Source organism: Cydia amplana, chromosome 3 (genome assembly GCF_948474715.1).
Source record: "Cydia amplana chromosome 3, ilCydAmpl1.1, whole genome shotgun sequence".
Taxonomy (NCBI): Eukaryota; Metazoa; Arthropoda; class Insecta; order Lepidoptera; family Tortricidae; genus Cydia; species Cydia amplana.
The window spans coordinates 8595625-8613055 of NC_086071.1; the positions used below are offsets into that span (position 1 = coordinate 8595625).

The window sequence follows — 17431 nt, forward strand, 5'->3', positions numbered from 1 at the left end:
GTTATTTTGTAAGGTATGAACCTATCGGCCTTAGTTACCTGGTAATAAATAAATCATTTATTTAGGAAAACGTAAGCATACATTGTCATCGGGCTAATAATATCTTTTAGTATTTATTTTATGACTTAGTAGTCATAAAATAAACAGGTACTAAAAGATATCAAGATCAAGATAAAAGAGATCAATTTAGTCCTTGATATGACTTGATATTTCTTTTTTTATTATTAAAGTGTAATTTTTACGTATCTAGTTATCTTTTTTGCTTTTTGCTCATCCAACGTCGATTTTATCCGAGTTTGATATTGGCTACGTAGGTACAGTTGTTATAAGCCGTTACCGAACGTATTCCCGTCCGTTTTTGGTATAAAAAACTGTGGCTCATAGCCGTCAAAAATGTTAGTAAACGGCCAATCTTCGTCTTTAAATACCAAACCGAATATAGTTTCCTTTATTTCATTTGGGTCTTAGTTAGGTTAGGGTTTTACAAAGTGAGTATCAAAAGTACAATACCAAAACATTACAAAAATATACAAAACCTTATAAAAATACACACATTATAAAAACCTAAAGTTAACCTAAACTTATAGTTTTATTATTATTATTGTATTTATGTATAAGTTACTTAACAAGATGAATCGCCAAATATGTCACTTGTCGTAGAGAAGATTCCATGATTATAAATCTTCATATATGTCTTGATGACGCTATACTACGCCATGTTTTGTGGTTACTAAATATTCAAATAATTCTCAAATTGGTGATTTCATCTCTGACAATACATTACACCTCTCAATACCTAAAATTTTTCTATGTGTTAAGCACCTAGGGCCCGTTTCTCAAAAGCTTGTAAAGTGGAAGTCCCTTTCTAACAAAAGCTATCAAAAAGTGACATCGCTTGTATTACAAGTTACAATTTAAGCTTTTGAGAAACGGGCCCCTGGTGGTAAATACAAGTTACGACAACGCACAGCTTGAAAAAGTTGTAACTCTTAAGACGAATTTTTTAACTGGACTAATGGTGTTTTTTATTGAAATATATTATATGGACACATCATTTATTAAGTTTAATGCTCAATAAATCACTTTTTTCTTACTTAAAATCAGGTTTTTAGATATGATAAAATCACCCCGCAGTACTGTCCCCTTCACCGACTTCAACTTTTGATGGACTTTTACACATATTTTTTCTATGAAGGCAACACCAAGTAATGCATTCCTGGCATAGTTTAAATGTTGAAAAATGCGTAATTGATGAAAAACAGCTTTAAAAACATCAATAATAGGGTTTAAATTCAATAAAACCGTTGTCCCCCCGAATTAGCGAATCGGACATAGTCCGGGTTGGTTACGCAATTTTCGACAAGTAGCGAAATATTTTTTACCAACATTTTAGGTTTTATTTTATCCTGGCAAACCTGTGACCATAGATAAAGCTTATTTAAACGTTAAATTTGATTTGAAACGGTCAAAATCGCGACCATCGTGGCCTGCTGGAGTTGACATGTAATTTTACTCAATGTTTTGTCCGTTTTGTGCAACAGTTTATGCAGCTTAAACCTTAAGTAACTGAAATACTGTTTATATTAAATAAAACTATGTCTCATACAGTTATTTGTCAAATAAATAAGTTGAATATTGTGGTTAGTTTTGTATTATTTTGAATATATTTAATTCTGGCCCTGACAAATCGTTACGTCCGTTTGGTAACAATTTGAAGCGTAACATATAGCCGGACTAGAAATGTAACCAAACGGACACGGTAAAGTCGCACGCACATTGAGTATATGTAGTTTTTACCGTGACTTTGTCTGTTCTTATTTAATTCATGTGCAAGTAATAAGTAATATTTTATGAAGTAATATTGAGTTTTTTTATGTTTAAAACTCTATCTACTGATTTTAGTACATATATTGTAGTCCTTTTTTATTCACTGAGTATTTGTGTAAATTTTTGATTATTGTGATCTCGTCTTTACTTTATCCATTAAGTTACATGGGTGTCCATTTGGAAATGTCCCCTTGTTTTCAAAAGTATTTTTATTGTTTATTTAATGTTTAAAAGCTAAAATATTTAATTTTTTTGACAATAATCACATGTTTTGTTAATTCTAATGATTGTTATTCGTCACATGGCAGTAATACCAATAACTATTTAATAAACCTAAAAATAAGGTACGATTTGGGGTCACCTCGTAACCAAACCACCTAAAGTTCCCTTTTATGAAAAATGTTGGTTCTTAATCGGTCAATGATGATTGTTTTTAGTTTGTTTATTAACAGTTCTAAGCTTTGAATATAAAAACATTTGCTTCAAGTATGTCGTTTATTTACTACATCAAAAACCATTTGTAACCAAACGGACCACAAAAAACCTCCCTCATCCTATTAAATATTAATTTTAACTGGTTTATCCTAAAAATATGACGATTCTCTTTGGTGTTTGGTAAACTAGAATATATTTACTCATAGAATTACATGAAAAAGTACCAAATAATGCAAAATATATTTTCAACTCGTCAATTGAGTCATGGTACAACTTTAAATAGAAATGCCCTTTAAATTATTTTTTCCCTGTGTGCATGACTGTATATAGTAGCCAGGACGGCGGCGGCGACAGTTATGCGACAGAGGGAGAGAAACATTCAACCGAATTATGAATCGTCTCGTTTTAAATATTGAAATCTGTTTTATGAAATATAATCAATAATAATCAATTCCGTATTTTGTGCAAACCAGAGTTTCCGGGTTTCAAGTAGATAGGTCGTAATATGAGTAATATCCCACATCATATTAATTACCTACATTAATAACATATTAGTGTAGTATAAATATTGGTGTATCGGTAATTGGTATAATTGTTTCGCAAATTTAATTGTGTTGTGACACTATGGTGACGTGATCTTTAATGATCAAGCTTTTTAGGGTTCCGTAACGAACCAGGACATTTTTCAGTTTGTTCCTTCTGTCGTTGCTTAATTAGTAACCTCTAGTAGTAGCATAGAGTAACTAGGTACGTAAAAAACCAGAATGTAGGTACCTCCCCTACGTGAAAAGTGCAGATGCTTATGTTTTTCTTTAACACCATATTAAGGGATCTCATTTGAACGTTTAAGACATTCGTTTGTTTCAACAAATGCGCGTTAGTGCATCGTGATAAGTAGATTTAAAGTCATGTGTGCCCACGCTTAATTTGATTAATTACTTGTTTAAGAAAAATATACGATCTGTAGATAATTGTGTCGACGGCCGATCGTAAGATCAGGCATATCGTGAAATTCCTAGGCATATCTTGAAACGTGAAAATCTTTGACCCGTTCCCTGAGTCGACGGAGCCCCGCGTAGCGGGGCTCCTATTTCTGGGCAGTTTGCCCTTCGGGCATCTAAAGCAACCTAACGAACCTATCTTACCTATATATTGGTTTAATGTCACTATCGTCAAAACATTACACAGGAACATTACGATCTGCTTGATCTTACGATCGGCCGCCGACATCTAGACTAGCCTCTGCCCGCGACTTCGGAGGCAGTGAACACGCTAAACCGATCCCACCGTTTCTCCCTGTACTACGTACCCCTCTTTGAATTTAGGATAGCTCACTTTTAGGCAATTTAGGACAGTCTATGACTTAATTCTTTGAGCATATTGTTTGCAATTACGTTTGTAGACCTAACGAAAAAACACTGCATGAGATGGCTTTGTGTATGGTCCTTACCGAGCAGATTATACATTAATTATTTAACTACATTTGGATAAATATTCTACTTAGATTTATAAAATTGACATACCTACTGCGAGTCGTGTCAGTTGTCGCGACTCCCAGTCTAGCATAATCTCCCCGTATTGCTCCGCGAGGCATTCGTCCAAGTCGCTAACACTAAACATTTAAAAATTTTACGTACTTACATCAGAAACATTGCTCCTGAGATAATGTCCGCTGTGTATCATCCTGTCGAGGTGCATGTATTCGGGTTGAGCCAAACTGACTTCCAACGAGGCAAGGCAGTACTTCCCCCGTACTGCCCCGTCGATGGCGAGGCATTCGTCGAAGTCGCCATATTGGTTCGCGTTCCCGCTCAAAATCCCAGAGGGAGGTTTTGCTGTGGCGTCGAACACTGGAACAAAATGTTTTTTGAACTATCCATTTGATAATTTTATACTTCGAACAGCATGTCGGTCCTGGCAAGAGGGTTCCGTAGTTACCATTCTGCCAGAATAGGCTCAACGTAGGCTATTAGTATCTTGTACATTACAAGCATAAGGAAGAGGGTTGACTAGTATGCCTTTTGACAGTATTGCATTTTGGCAATAAGTCCGCCATTTGTACATAATTGTATATATTTGTGCAATAAACTTTAAATAAATAATGGATAACTTTCGCAGTAAGTTAGTCCAGCAAGTAAATGAACTAACCGTTGTATTAATTCCTGAGGGAGACCTTTGTCTTGTAGGTAATTGGATTATAAAGGCGCGATGCCACGAGTGTGTAGCACTGTCACAGCTAGAGTAATTACCTTATTAATTACCTACTATGATGTGCAGTTTCACACCATCCTGCACATTAATAGGTATAATTGCGTCTTTTAAAGTAACAATTTATTATGGCAGCTTTTATAATTTACCCCGTACGTTTCAGCGGTACGCTTAACCGTCATGATAAAGCAGGGGACGGTTTCCATTTCTACTCGAATCAAGACTGGACAGTACTTTTGGCTTCTTAAATCAATCAAAAATAAATATACTTACACAGTTTTAGCCTTACCTTAGTCTTTTTCGAGAATAGATTATACCTAGTTCTTAGGTATTACATTATTTAAAAAAGAACAGGCGAAAAAAAAGATCGATAAGAAGCAATTTTACGGAAATTCCTCACAAATCGAGCTAAATAGGTTTTCCATTAACACAAATAGTTTATCCTCGTGCCGCCCAATGTACATTAGGATGTACACTCAGTTTAGATGGAATGTCTACCTTAACTAAAACAAAGTAGGTAGCATTTCATTTGTTTCGTAAAATTTTCGAACAAATAAAATGCAACCCAATTGATAATACAACAAGATTCAAACTTCCTTGGCCATAATTTTGTATGGTGGGCGGCACGAGGTTAAGTCATTTATGATTCTTATATATATAGATCCAAATTATTGAGCGATGATATAAAATATTGGGAAATAATTAGTATCGATGTAGGAACGAATAAATATTACAATACGAAGTAGATTAGGTTTGATCTGTGTTACGATACGAGTCACCTAGATCGAGTGCAATTACACCTCAAGCCTGTCATTGCATTCGCACACTTGAGGGCTGACGAGTTGGTTGCTTGGGCGAACCAGTCAAGAACTATAGCTAGAACTATTTTTAGAAAAAATGAGGAATCACTCAACGAAATATCGAGATATACGGGACACATAGACAATCTCCTTTACGTTATTCTCTACGCCAGTTCTTTCAAACTCATCACTCACTCTTTGTTTTCGATACGACTCATCTAGATCGATTGCAATTACATCTCAGACCTGCCATTGCATTCGTACACTGAGAGCTGACGAGTTGGTTGCTCGGGCGAACCAGTCTAAGAACTATAGGTAGAACTATTTCTAGCAAAAAACGAGGAATCACTCAACGAAATATCGACATATACGGGACACATAGCCAATCTGCTTTACGTTATTCTCTATGCCAGTTCTTTCAAACTGTGTTACGATACGACTCATCTAGATCGATTGCAATTACATCTCAGACCTGCCATTGCATTCGTACACTGAGAGCTGACGAGTTGGTTGCTCGGGCGAACCAGTCTAAGAACTATAGCTAGAACTATTTCTAGCAAAAACGAGGAAACACTCAACGAAATATCGACATATACGGGACACATAGCCAATCTGCTTTACGTTATTTTATTTTATTATGGCAACAAACAGTCATTACATCAAAAGATACAAAGGATGGATTACAGAGAAGACAAACAGTGCCGAAATTTACAAGCGTTATTGTAGAAACATTATAGGAGTTGATACTGAGTGGTAGAGAGAGATCCATCGTACAACCCAACAGACAGGCTCACAACATTTCAACTGACAATTTATTACTTTGTATACATATATATGTATATAATATATTTTGGAAACCTGTCAGTTAACTTGTCGACGTTATTCTCTAAACTGATGCTGGTTCCTGAAAACGATGATTCCATTGCGTGCGTTCTCACGACCATATCTCTCACACGCTCTGTTTTTTTCTTCATATAATCAGTCTTAAATATTCGGCATATTAAACTCGATTATGTTATTACAATGTAGTTAAAGATGAGTTGTTGTAGTTGAGGTTGTGTGCGGTTTAAGGGATAAGTAATACAGGGCAAAATTTAATTACCAATAAATCGGACTTTAAAATGAGTTGTCATATACTTAGGAGATACCGTTTTTATTTTGTAACATATAATTATGCTCGAGTACTTACCTTTTACAAAACATGCCATGTTTTTTTTTTGTAAGCTAAATATGTATAATATTTATTGAAATAAATGGCTCTACTACTTACCTTTTAAATAATTTAAATATAGGTACGTACCTGTTTATTTATTCAGGTATGCTTTCTAATTATTACAATTGTTACAAAATCCACTTTTCAGTCCCTGTTATCGTCCTTGTTAGGCCGGAGTTTTATCCAAAAAGCGGCGTAATTTGCGGAAAGCCCTTCCGACCTTATTTGATTAAACATTTGCATCCACGTCAGATTTCGCCAAGCAATATATCTTATTAAAGTAGGCAAACACAGCCCTTCGTTGGGAGATAATGTGTTTGACCTATTTAACGGTATTAGGTACTCTTTGTTATCCATAATTGACAGTAGTATTTTTTAGATATGCGGGTCATTTGCAATTTTTTGTACCTTTGTCTAATTTTTTCTTAACATTCTCAGTTTCGTAACGAAAATTGACCATACAAAAATGCAAATTTTTATAGCTAACATTCGTAACGAAACTGAGAAAATTAAGAAAACTTAATCTCATCTTTTCTTAATTTTCTCAGTTTAAGGTACACAGTTAAAGGTACAAAAAAATTGCAAATGACCCATGCAATATTAGCGAGATGAAAAAAGGGCTACATACATAGATCTACATAGATGTTCAGTCAAGTACGTGTAGGTATTTTTACGAGTAGTATAAAAGAAGTATAGGTAAAAAAAAATCTCTTGCATGGAATTGGGGATGCGGAAAAACTTACATGCACTGGTTCTGCGTTTTCCTCCTTATAGAGTCTCCAGTCTCCACTGATTCGGCGGCACTTTATTTTGTTGTATTTATACTTAATTATAGGGATCCCTTTGGTTTCAATTTTCTTCAACACACAATATATCGAATCGAGTTTTATTTTACATGTATTGATGTGACATGTGACATTTTTTTCTCTTTTTATTATCGCCTTGTCGTCTATATTGAAAACCCGACAAGGAGGTCAGAATTCATAGGTTAAGTATTTAATACGTGGCGCAAACATTCCCCCGGCCTTGAAAGGAATAGCTTTCAAAAAGTTATTTAAAATAAATCATTTACTACATAATAGCATCCTTATTGCTCAGAGAAAACTAAATTGACATAAACATATGAAGCCTCCATAACTTGAGAGAGATAACTAAATACTAATAGAAATACGAAATTATATTATTGAGAAGGCAAAGGACATAATTTGACCAAAGGTCTTTTAAGTGTGCCTGATTTTGTTTTAACCAAAGCAACTCTGGCAATACCGTCCTTGCCTGGAAAGAGTTGAGTTATAAGACCTAACGGCCAATGTAGAGGCATAACATTATCTTGAAGGATGACTACAACAGTTCCTTCCTTAATAGGCTGAGAAGGAGTATTCCATTTTTGTCTGGTTTGCAACGTGTGCAAATACTCATCGCGCCACCTCTTCCAAAATGATTGCGTTAAGCGATCTAATAATTGATATCTTTGCAAAAGATGATCAGATGTTACCTCCGCAACAGACGTAGCTGGAAGATATTTCAATGGAGTAACATTAAGAAAATGAGCTGGCGTCAATGCGGAAGGTTCAGCTGGATCAGAGCTTAACACGGATAGCGGTCTAGAATTTAATAAAGCCTCAATTTCACATAGAACTGTCATTAATTCCTGAAATGACAAGATTTGTTTACCTATCGTACGAAACAAATGTGATTTGACGCATTTAACGTTACTTTCCCAACATCGTCCAAAATGTGGAGCACTGGGGGGAATAAATCGCCAAATTATTTTATTGGCTGATAGTTCAGTTTCCCAAGCGTCTCGATACTCATTCGCAAGGAAATTATGAAGTTCTTGCAAATATGTATTGGCTACCTGGAAGTTGGTTCCGTTATCGCTGTACATATATTTTACAGGACCACGTCTGGATAAAAACCGCTTAAATGCTGACATAAAGCTTGCTGTACTTAAGTCAGTTGCAAGTTCTAAATGAATTGCTCGCGTTGTGAGACATGTGAATAAGCACAAATAAACCTTTTTACTCTTCACGCCTCTTCGTCGAACAGGTGTACAATACAACGGACCAGCGTAATCACAGCCAGTATGTATAAAGGCTTTCTCAACTTGATTTACCCTGCACGCTGGTAAATCTGCCATCATTGGGGAGTTAGCCTTTGGCTTGGTCCGGAAGCAGTAATTGCATAAATGAATGCGATGACGAATAATACATCGAGCTGCTATGATCCAGAATCGATGTCGCATAATAGATATAAGAGTTTCAGGTCCTGCATGTAAATGGTGTCGATGATAATAATCGACCAGTAGGTTAATGATGTGATCACGACGTGGCAATAACAAAGGATGTTTATAATCGTAATCTTCATCAGAATTACTGAGACGTCCTCCGATGCGAAGGATTCCATCTTGAATAAATGGCTTCAGGCTTGCTAAAGCTTTTGTAAACCCTTTTTTCAGGGTCATATCTAAAATATGTTGACTGAAATAAACTCTTTGTAGAGCTCGTACGATTTCTAATTCGGCTGCTGTTAAGTCATCAGCACTAATAGGGCCTTTAGGTAATCGTTTTATAAATTTTAAGATATAGGCAACTGTGCGTACATATTTAACCCATGACGAGAACCGTTTAGACAAATCATAAATTAAGTTGTCGTTCGAATTGTCACAAGTCACTAAAGAAACCGTTTTTTCTTCAGGAACGTTGACTTCGTCTGGTATAAACGCCTGAATCGGCCATTCGTTTTTCGGGAGTTTCATCCATGGAGGGCCTGATAGCCATAGAGGATGGATCACCAGTTGAGCTGGAGTTAAGCCTCTAGACAGGCAGTCGCTTGGATTTTCTGTTCCCTTAATATGATAAAAATGATCGCTTGATAAGTTATCTTGGATCTTGGTAATTCGATTGGCCACAAAAGTTTGCCATCGATGAGGCGACGAATGAATCCAACAAAGTGTCACTGTTGAATCGGAGAAGGCCAACACAGAGTCGATTGGGTATCTGGTTGAGTAGGTATCAACCACCCTTTTTATAAGTTGTGACAATAGCAATGCTGCGCATAATTCCAGTCTTGCTAGGCTGACAACCTTCACGGGCGCTATCTTAGATTTAGCGCAAATTAAATTAATGACACCTCGGTCATCATTAGGAAAAGTGACGTAGGCATAAACCACTCCACCATAAGCTCTTTCACTAGCATCTGAAAAGCCGACTATAGTTAATGAACAGTTTTCAATGACACCAATATGTCTGGGAATGCTAATGTTAGATAGTAGCGGTAGTTCACCTTGGAACTGTTGCCATTGGCGTACAATATGATCAGGCGGCAATTCGTCCCAATCAATTTTCAAAAGCCATAACTCCTTTATTAGAAGCTTAGCGAACACAATTACAGGGGCAACTAGGCCCAGAACATCGAATAGTCGAGCTACCGATGAAAGAATGTTTCTTTTACTACACGGTCGATCGTCGGGACTAACCTGGAACTTGAATGCATCTTCACCAGGATACCAACGCAGACCTAAAATCTTCAACGTTGTATCATCGTCGAAGGTGACACTTTGGGATAAATGTAGTCCTTTCGGTATTTCTTTCAGAACAGCTGCAGAATTTGACGACCACTTTGCCAGTTGGAATCCACCTTTCAAGAACAAATCCAGCAGTTGTTTAGTCGCTTGCACAGCTTGGTCTTCATCAATAACGGAACTGGCTACATCATCCATATAAATATCACGAGATGCAATTTCCTTTGCGAGTGGGTATTTATCACCTTCATCAGCTACTAACTGTTTAACAGTTCGCAGTGCCAGAAAAGGACTGCTACGTAGACCGAAGGCTACCCTATTATACTGAAATACCTTTATAGTTTCTTCAGGATTAAACCTATAAAGTATACGCTGATAAGGACGATCCTCCCCCCGTACGTCAATACACAGATACATTTGACGTACATCAGACGTGATAGCAATACCAAACAATCGTAAGTTTAGGAGAATGCAGAACAAGTCAGCTTGAAGACTTGGTCCTGCGTGAAGTATGTCATTTAACGATAAACCGCTTGTGGTCTGTGCACTAGCGTCCAGCACAATTCTAACCTTTGTGGTTATTCTGTCAATTTTGACAATTGCGTGGTGGGGTATGTGATAAGCATCATTTGACTTATCATTTGGAACCTCAGATAAATATTTTTTATCAATATGTTCACGGATAACTTCATCATAAGCTGGTTTTAATTCAGGTTGCTTGACGAATTTTCTTTCAAGCGCTAAAAATCTGCGTTCAGCAGTCTTGTAAGAATCGCCTAAATTGCTTGGGTCCAATTTAAACGGAAGTGCTACTTCATAACGTCCGTCTTCCAAACGATTGATTGTATTCTTGAAAATATCTTCAGCTTTTTTCTCGTCTGGACTATGAATCACTCCTCCATCCAAATCTTCAATTTCCCAGAATTTTTGCATTAAATTTCCGACATCAACCGAAGTAAAATACCCAGCTGCTGAGTAGGAAGCGTTAACTGCGGGAGCATCGCCTAGTATGATGTACCCCAGTGTAGTTTCTAAAGCGTCAGGCAAACCAGGCTCGTTTTCAATTTTATCTGACATTAACAATTTGGTGAATAACTTAACACCAAGAAGTACGTCAATTTCACCTGGAATCGCCCAAGAGTCATCTGCTAGATGTAAATTATCAAACAGATCAGTTGCAGATTGATCAATATGACAGGTCGGTAAATCAGGCGTGATCTCATCTAAAACAAGCGCTTCGATAGTATATTGATGTTTAGGATCATATCTTGACCTAAATGTTAAGTTGACATTTCCTCGGATGGGTTGTGTTATCGTTGTTCCACCTAATCCATTTATTGACGTCACTGGGCTGCTGTGTACAGGAAGACCTAAATTCTTGCAGCACTTCAATGTAACGTAATGTTTCTGTGATCCTGGATCCAGCAGACATCTCAAAACCTTGTCCTTGCCGTTACGCCCACTAGCGAGTACCTGAGCAGTGGCGAGAATTTCCGTCAAGGGTGATGTAGTCTGTCCCGATGCCGAATGAGTACATACAGAGGCACCGTTGTCCTTTACGGATGAACTTGTGCTAGCTTCACTATCATCCTTAGATGAAGACTTGGACTCGTTGTTATTCATTGCAGGTTTTGAGTTTTCGAAGTGTAACGTTGTATGATGTTTGCCTTTACATTTACGACAAGTTTTCTTCGAGGAACATTTCGATGCAGTATGATGCGTGTTCAGACAATTAGTGCACGCGTGAGTTTCCTTAACGAAATTAAATTTTTCGTTAGGCGTGAGTTTCATGAAATTATTGCAATTATAAAGTTGCGAGTGATCATTACTCTTGCACATAGCACATGAACTTCCGTTGTCATGCCCTTGCGTGCTAACATACGCTTGGGGCGTGCGAGGGAGGGGAGCTCGCACGCTGCTAGTGTTGGCAGCGGAGCCGCTTTCAGCCTTAGTTGGCGTTCGTTGCGATGTCCGATATAAAATCTTCACTTGTTCCCTAACGAAACAAATGAATTCGTCATATGTAGGCATTGTAGAAGAATTCCGAATAGACATCTCGAAATTCTTTGTGGTATCTGAATCTAATAACTTAAGACCCAGGTGAATGAAAATAAAGTCACTTAAGTTTTCGAGCTTGAGTTGTCTTATTGCTGAAATAGTAGCAGCAAACGAATCAATTATTTTTTTCTAAATTAGATGCCGAAGGACCGTTGATGTTGACAGGTTTCATCGAAAACAGCTGGTTTAAATATGACGTAGCTAATGCGCGTTTATCATCATATTTCGCGATCAATGCTTCCCAAACTGTGTTGTAATTTTCTGCGGCAGGTATAACTCCCGCACAGATCGACTTTGCCTTTCCTGTCAAATGACTAAACAAATAATGAACACGCTCAGAATCCGTAAGTTTTTTATTCTCATGTATGACACGCTTAAATGTTTCATAGAAGAATGGGAAGTTTTGAATATCTCCATCGAAAGAAGGAAGTTCAATCCGAGGGATTTTAATGGAGTCGTCCTTACATGAATGGCTCGAATCCCTGGATGCCGAGAGGCTCGGAACAGGTGCATCAATTTTCGAAATTTGACATTTGATTACGCAGTAGAGATCTTCAAACGCATTCATTGCGCTGTAGTTGACGATGTACTCCGGGTCCAACTCCAAGTTCAGAAGATTGACTTCATCCATCAACTCTATAAATTCTTTTCTCAGTTGATCGACCAATCGAGCTTGCGCGATGAACTGCGAGAAAGCCTTCTTGTCACTGCTTAACTTTGGAATCATGTCATAAATATTTTGTAAACGCATGAAACATTGAGCACGTTTTGCTTCCGCGAGCTTAAGTCGCGTTGCCATGGTTACCTAGTTATTACTATGACAGCACGAAAAAATATGAACAATTTGTGCTAAGATGCACAAATAATTATAAATTATATTCAACTTGTATAATACCTTAATGCAAGTCGAAGGAAAATGAAGTAAATACGAACGTTACGCTTGTATAATACCTTAATACAAGTGTAACCTTCGCAATAGGTTAATTACAGTTTATGAAAAACTGAGGCTTTTAGAAATAATTTACCCGTAGCTTTCAGTTTAGTAGAGTGTATTTAGTAACTTAAAATACACTGAAATTATATACTTAACGAATATGGTGTGCAAAAATGTTCCGTGAAAATTATGTCACAATATGACAGTTACAAAATACGAAAATTATTTGTAACGCATTTATAAGGTAGCGTGATGAATAATCCCACACGCTACGCGTAAATGAAATATGAAATAAAAATAACAGACAATAAAAATAAATTAGTTTACTGACCGTACTTTGAAATAGAATTATGACGGGAACATTTTTTTGAAAATTAAGAAACCGAAAGGAAATCCGAAATTATATTTTGTACCTACGCGATTCAGTGAGCAACAAGGTTATTATGTAATATTTTTAAAGGTAAATTTGGAAACCGGTTCAAAGGCCAAAAAATGGGGATGCGGAAAAACTTACATGCACTGGTTCTGCGTTTTCCTCCTTATAGAGTCTCCAGTCTCCACTGATTCGGCGGCACTTTATTTTGTTGTATTTATACTTAATTATAGGGATCCCTTTGGTTTCAATTTTCTTCAACACACAATATATCGAATCGAGTTTTATTTTACATGTATTGATGTGACATGTGACATTTTTTTCTCTTTTTATTATCGCCTTGTCGTCTATATTGAAAACCCGACAAGGAGGTCAGAATTCATAGGTTAAGTATTTAATACGTGGCGCAAACAGAATAGTAGGTAATTAACTTAACTACCTACATAACAAAGCTTGTACCAATAAAAAAGCTTGTACCAAGATTGAAATGTTTGCCAAAAACTTAATGACCGTGCAATTGATCGTCAAGCGTTATTACTCGTACAGTACTTACAGTACATAGTACATTAATACATATATCCTTGTTGTTAAGGTAATTAACTTAACTACTACCGACATTATATACTACTACCTACTACTAAGGGCCACTTGCACAATCCCTCTAACCCGGGGTTAACCGGTTAAACTTGGAGTTACCATGGTTACCAATTTGACACTGGCTTAACGGTTTAACGGGTTAGTGGGATGGTGCAAGTGGCCCTTAGTAGTAGGTACTAAATATACCGTAGGTATCTAATGTAATAACGCTTGATGATCAATTCACGGTCAATAAGTGTTTGGCAAACATTTCATTCTTGGTACAATATTTATCGCCGACTGTATTTTTCTTTCCACAGGCAACTAACACTCATCAGAACAATTCTAACAACCCCATCTATATATATAAATGCAAGTGTCCTGACTGACTGACTGACTGACTGACTGACTGACTGACTGACTGACTGACTGACTGATTCATCAACGCAGAGCCGAAACTACAAAAGCTAGAAAGTTGAAATTTGCACACTAGGTTGAATTTATAAAGTGTACAAGAGATAAGAAGCGATTTTGAAAAATTCCACCCCTAAGGGGGTTAAAAAGAGGATGAAAGGTTGTATGGGGTGCAAGTTTTATTTTAAGCGAGGAATTTGAAACTTTGTAAAAATGTACTATATTAAAAAACAAGAAAATTAATTTCAGCGTTTTCGAAAATTCATCCCCCAAGGTGGTGAAAAAGGGGTTGAAAGTTTGTATGGAGATCAAATATTTTTGTGAGTGTTGGACTTGAAATTTTGTATATGGGGATATTATTATAAGACGGGAAAAGTAATTTCAGCGTTTTTGAAAATGCATCCCGTAACAAGGTTAAAAAGGGGTTGAAAGTTTGAATCCATTACAAATGCTTTGAAACTTCTTAGAAAGGCATAATAGCCGATGACAAAAGAAAGTAATTGCGACGTTTTAGGTAATTCAACCTCTAAGGGGGTAAAAAAGGGGATGAAACTTTGTCCTGGGGTGCAAATTTTATTTTAAGCTAGGACCTTGAAACTTTGTAAAAAGGTATTAAATTAAAAAACAAGAAAACTAATTTCAGCGTTTTTAAAAATTCATCCCCCAAGGTGGTAAAAAGGGGTTGAAAATTTGTACAGAGATCAAATATTTTTGAGAGTGCGGGACTTGAATCTTTGTATTTGGGGATATTATTAAAATACAGGAAAAGTAATTTCAGCGTTTTGTAAAATTCATCCCCTAACAGGGTTAAACAGGGGTTGAAAGTTTGAATCCATTACAAATGCTTTGAAATTTCTTAGAAAGGCATAATAGCCGATTACAAAAAAAAGTAATTGCAACGTTTTTGGAAATTCAACCACTAAGGGGGTTAAAAAGGGGATGAAAGTTCGTCTTAGGGTGCAAATTTTATTTTAAGCTAGGAACTTGAAACTTTGCAAATAGGTATTAAATTAAGATACAAGAAAACAAATTTCAGCGTTTTTAAAAAATCATCCCCCAAGGTGGTAAAACATGGGGTTAAAAATTTGTACGGATATCAAATATTTTTGAGAGTGCGGTACTTGAATCTTTGTATTTGGGGATATTATTAGAAGACAGGAAAAGTTATTTCAGCGTTTGGTAAAATTCATCCCCTAACAGGGTTAAAAAGGGGTTGAAAGTTTGTATGGCGTTCAAATTTTATTTTAAGCTAGGAACTTGAAACTTCGTAAAAATATATGTTATTAAAATAAAATAAAACGAATTTCAGCGTTTTTGAATATTCATCTCCTAAAGTGGGGAAAAAGGGGTTGAAAGTTTGTATCGATATCAAACATTTTTTCGAACGCGGGACTTGAATCTTTGTATTTAGGGATATTATTAAAATACAGGAAAAGTAATTTCAGCGTTTTGTATAATTCATCCCCTAATAGGGTTAAACAGGGGTTGAAAGTTTGAATCCATTACAAATGCTTTGAAACTTCTTAGAAAGGCATAATAGCCGATTACAAAAAAAAGTACTTACAACGTTTTTGGAAATTCAACCCCTAAGGGGGTTAAAAAGGGCATGAAAGTTCGTCTTAGGGTGCAAATTTTATTTTAAGCTAGGAACTTGAAACTTTGCAAAAAGGTATTGAATTAAGATACAAGAAAACAAATTTCAGCGTTTTTAAAAATTCATCCCCCAAGGTGGTAAAACATGGGGTTGAAAATTTGTACGGATATCAAATATTTTTGAGAGTGCGGGACTTGAATCTTTGTATTTGGGGATATTATTAGAAGACAGGAAAAGTTATTTCAGCGTTTTGTAAAATTCATCCCCTAACAGGGTTAAAAAGGGGTTGAAAGTTTGTATGGAGTTCAAATTTTATTTTAAGCTAGGAACTTGAAACTTCGTAAAAATATATGTTATTAAAATACAAGAAAACTAATTTCAGCGGTTTTGAATATTCATCCCCTAAAGTGGTGAAAAAGGGGTTGAAAGTTTGTATGGATATCAAACATTTTTTCGAACGCGGGACTTGAATCTTTGTATTTCGGGATATTATTAAAATACAGGAAAAGTAATTTCAGCGTTTTGTATAATTCATCCCCTAACAGGGTTAAACAGGGGTTGAATGTTTGAATCCATTACAAATGCTTTGAAACTTCTTAGAAAGGCATAATAGCCGATTACAAAAGAAGTAATTGCAACGTTTTTGGAAATTCAACCCCTAAGGGGGTTAAAAAGGGGATGAAAGTTCGTCTTAGGGTGCAAATTTTATATAAAGCTAGGAACTTGAAACTTCGTAAATAGGTAGTTAGGTAGTAGGTTTTATTAAATAGAGGACATGAAAATCTTCTAAGGGCCACTTGCACAATTCACTAACCCAGGGTTAACCGGTTAAATCTGGGGTTTAGCATGGTATCCAGTACAATTAGATACTGGATTAACGGTTTAACCGGTTAACCCCGGGTTAATGGAATGGTGCAAGTGGCGCTAAGGGGGTTTAGAGGGATTACATCGAGGACAATTTTATTCAGTTAGGGGCTTGAAACTTCGTAGGTTGTGAAAGACAAGTCTCATGCGTTGTATAATATTAATAATTAAGAAATGATTAACCGTCCTACCGCAATCTCTTGCTGCATAATGTTCTAAGCTAATGTAGAATATATAACCACCAATATACAAATCCACGCGTACGAAGTCGCGGGCAACAGCTAGTACTTACATACATACAAACGAACAGGGCAAGTTAAATATTTAAAAGCTTGTAAAAAACTACGGCTGTAGAAAAAAAAGTTTTTTTTTTTTAAGCAGAATATAGCGATGTGTGCAATCCAGTGCACGCCGTTTCAGAAAATCCCAAAGCGTCAATGACCTTTGAATAACATTATGTCAAATGTCATTCAAAAAGTGATAAGTAGAATGCGTGGCGCGTACGCTCTTCGGCGGCGTGTTTGGAATACTGACACTGCCTTGGCTCCCCCAGCATAAAAGGAGCATTCCATGAAAACGGTAAGTTTTTCATCTAGTTTTTTTAACAAAATT

At 36.4% G+C, this 17431-nt stretch overlaps 1 protein-coding gene across 1 annotated transcript in view; it reads right to left on the reverse strand.

Moving 5' to 3' along the window:
* Positions 1 to 17431, reverse strand: part of LOC134662500 (nose resistant to fluoxetine protein 6-like) — a 44551-nt gene that overhangs the window by 17765 nt on the left and 9355 nt on the right. The window contains exon 2 of the mRNA XM_063518746.1: positions 3904 to 4112. Coding sequence (XP_063374816.1) covers positions 3904 to 4112 — 209 coding nt within the window. The remainder of the gene's footprint in view (positions 1 to 3903; positions 4113 to 17431) is intronic.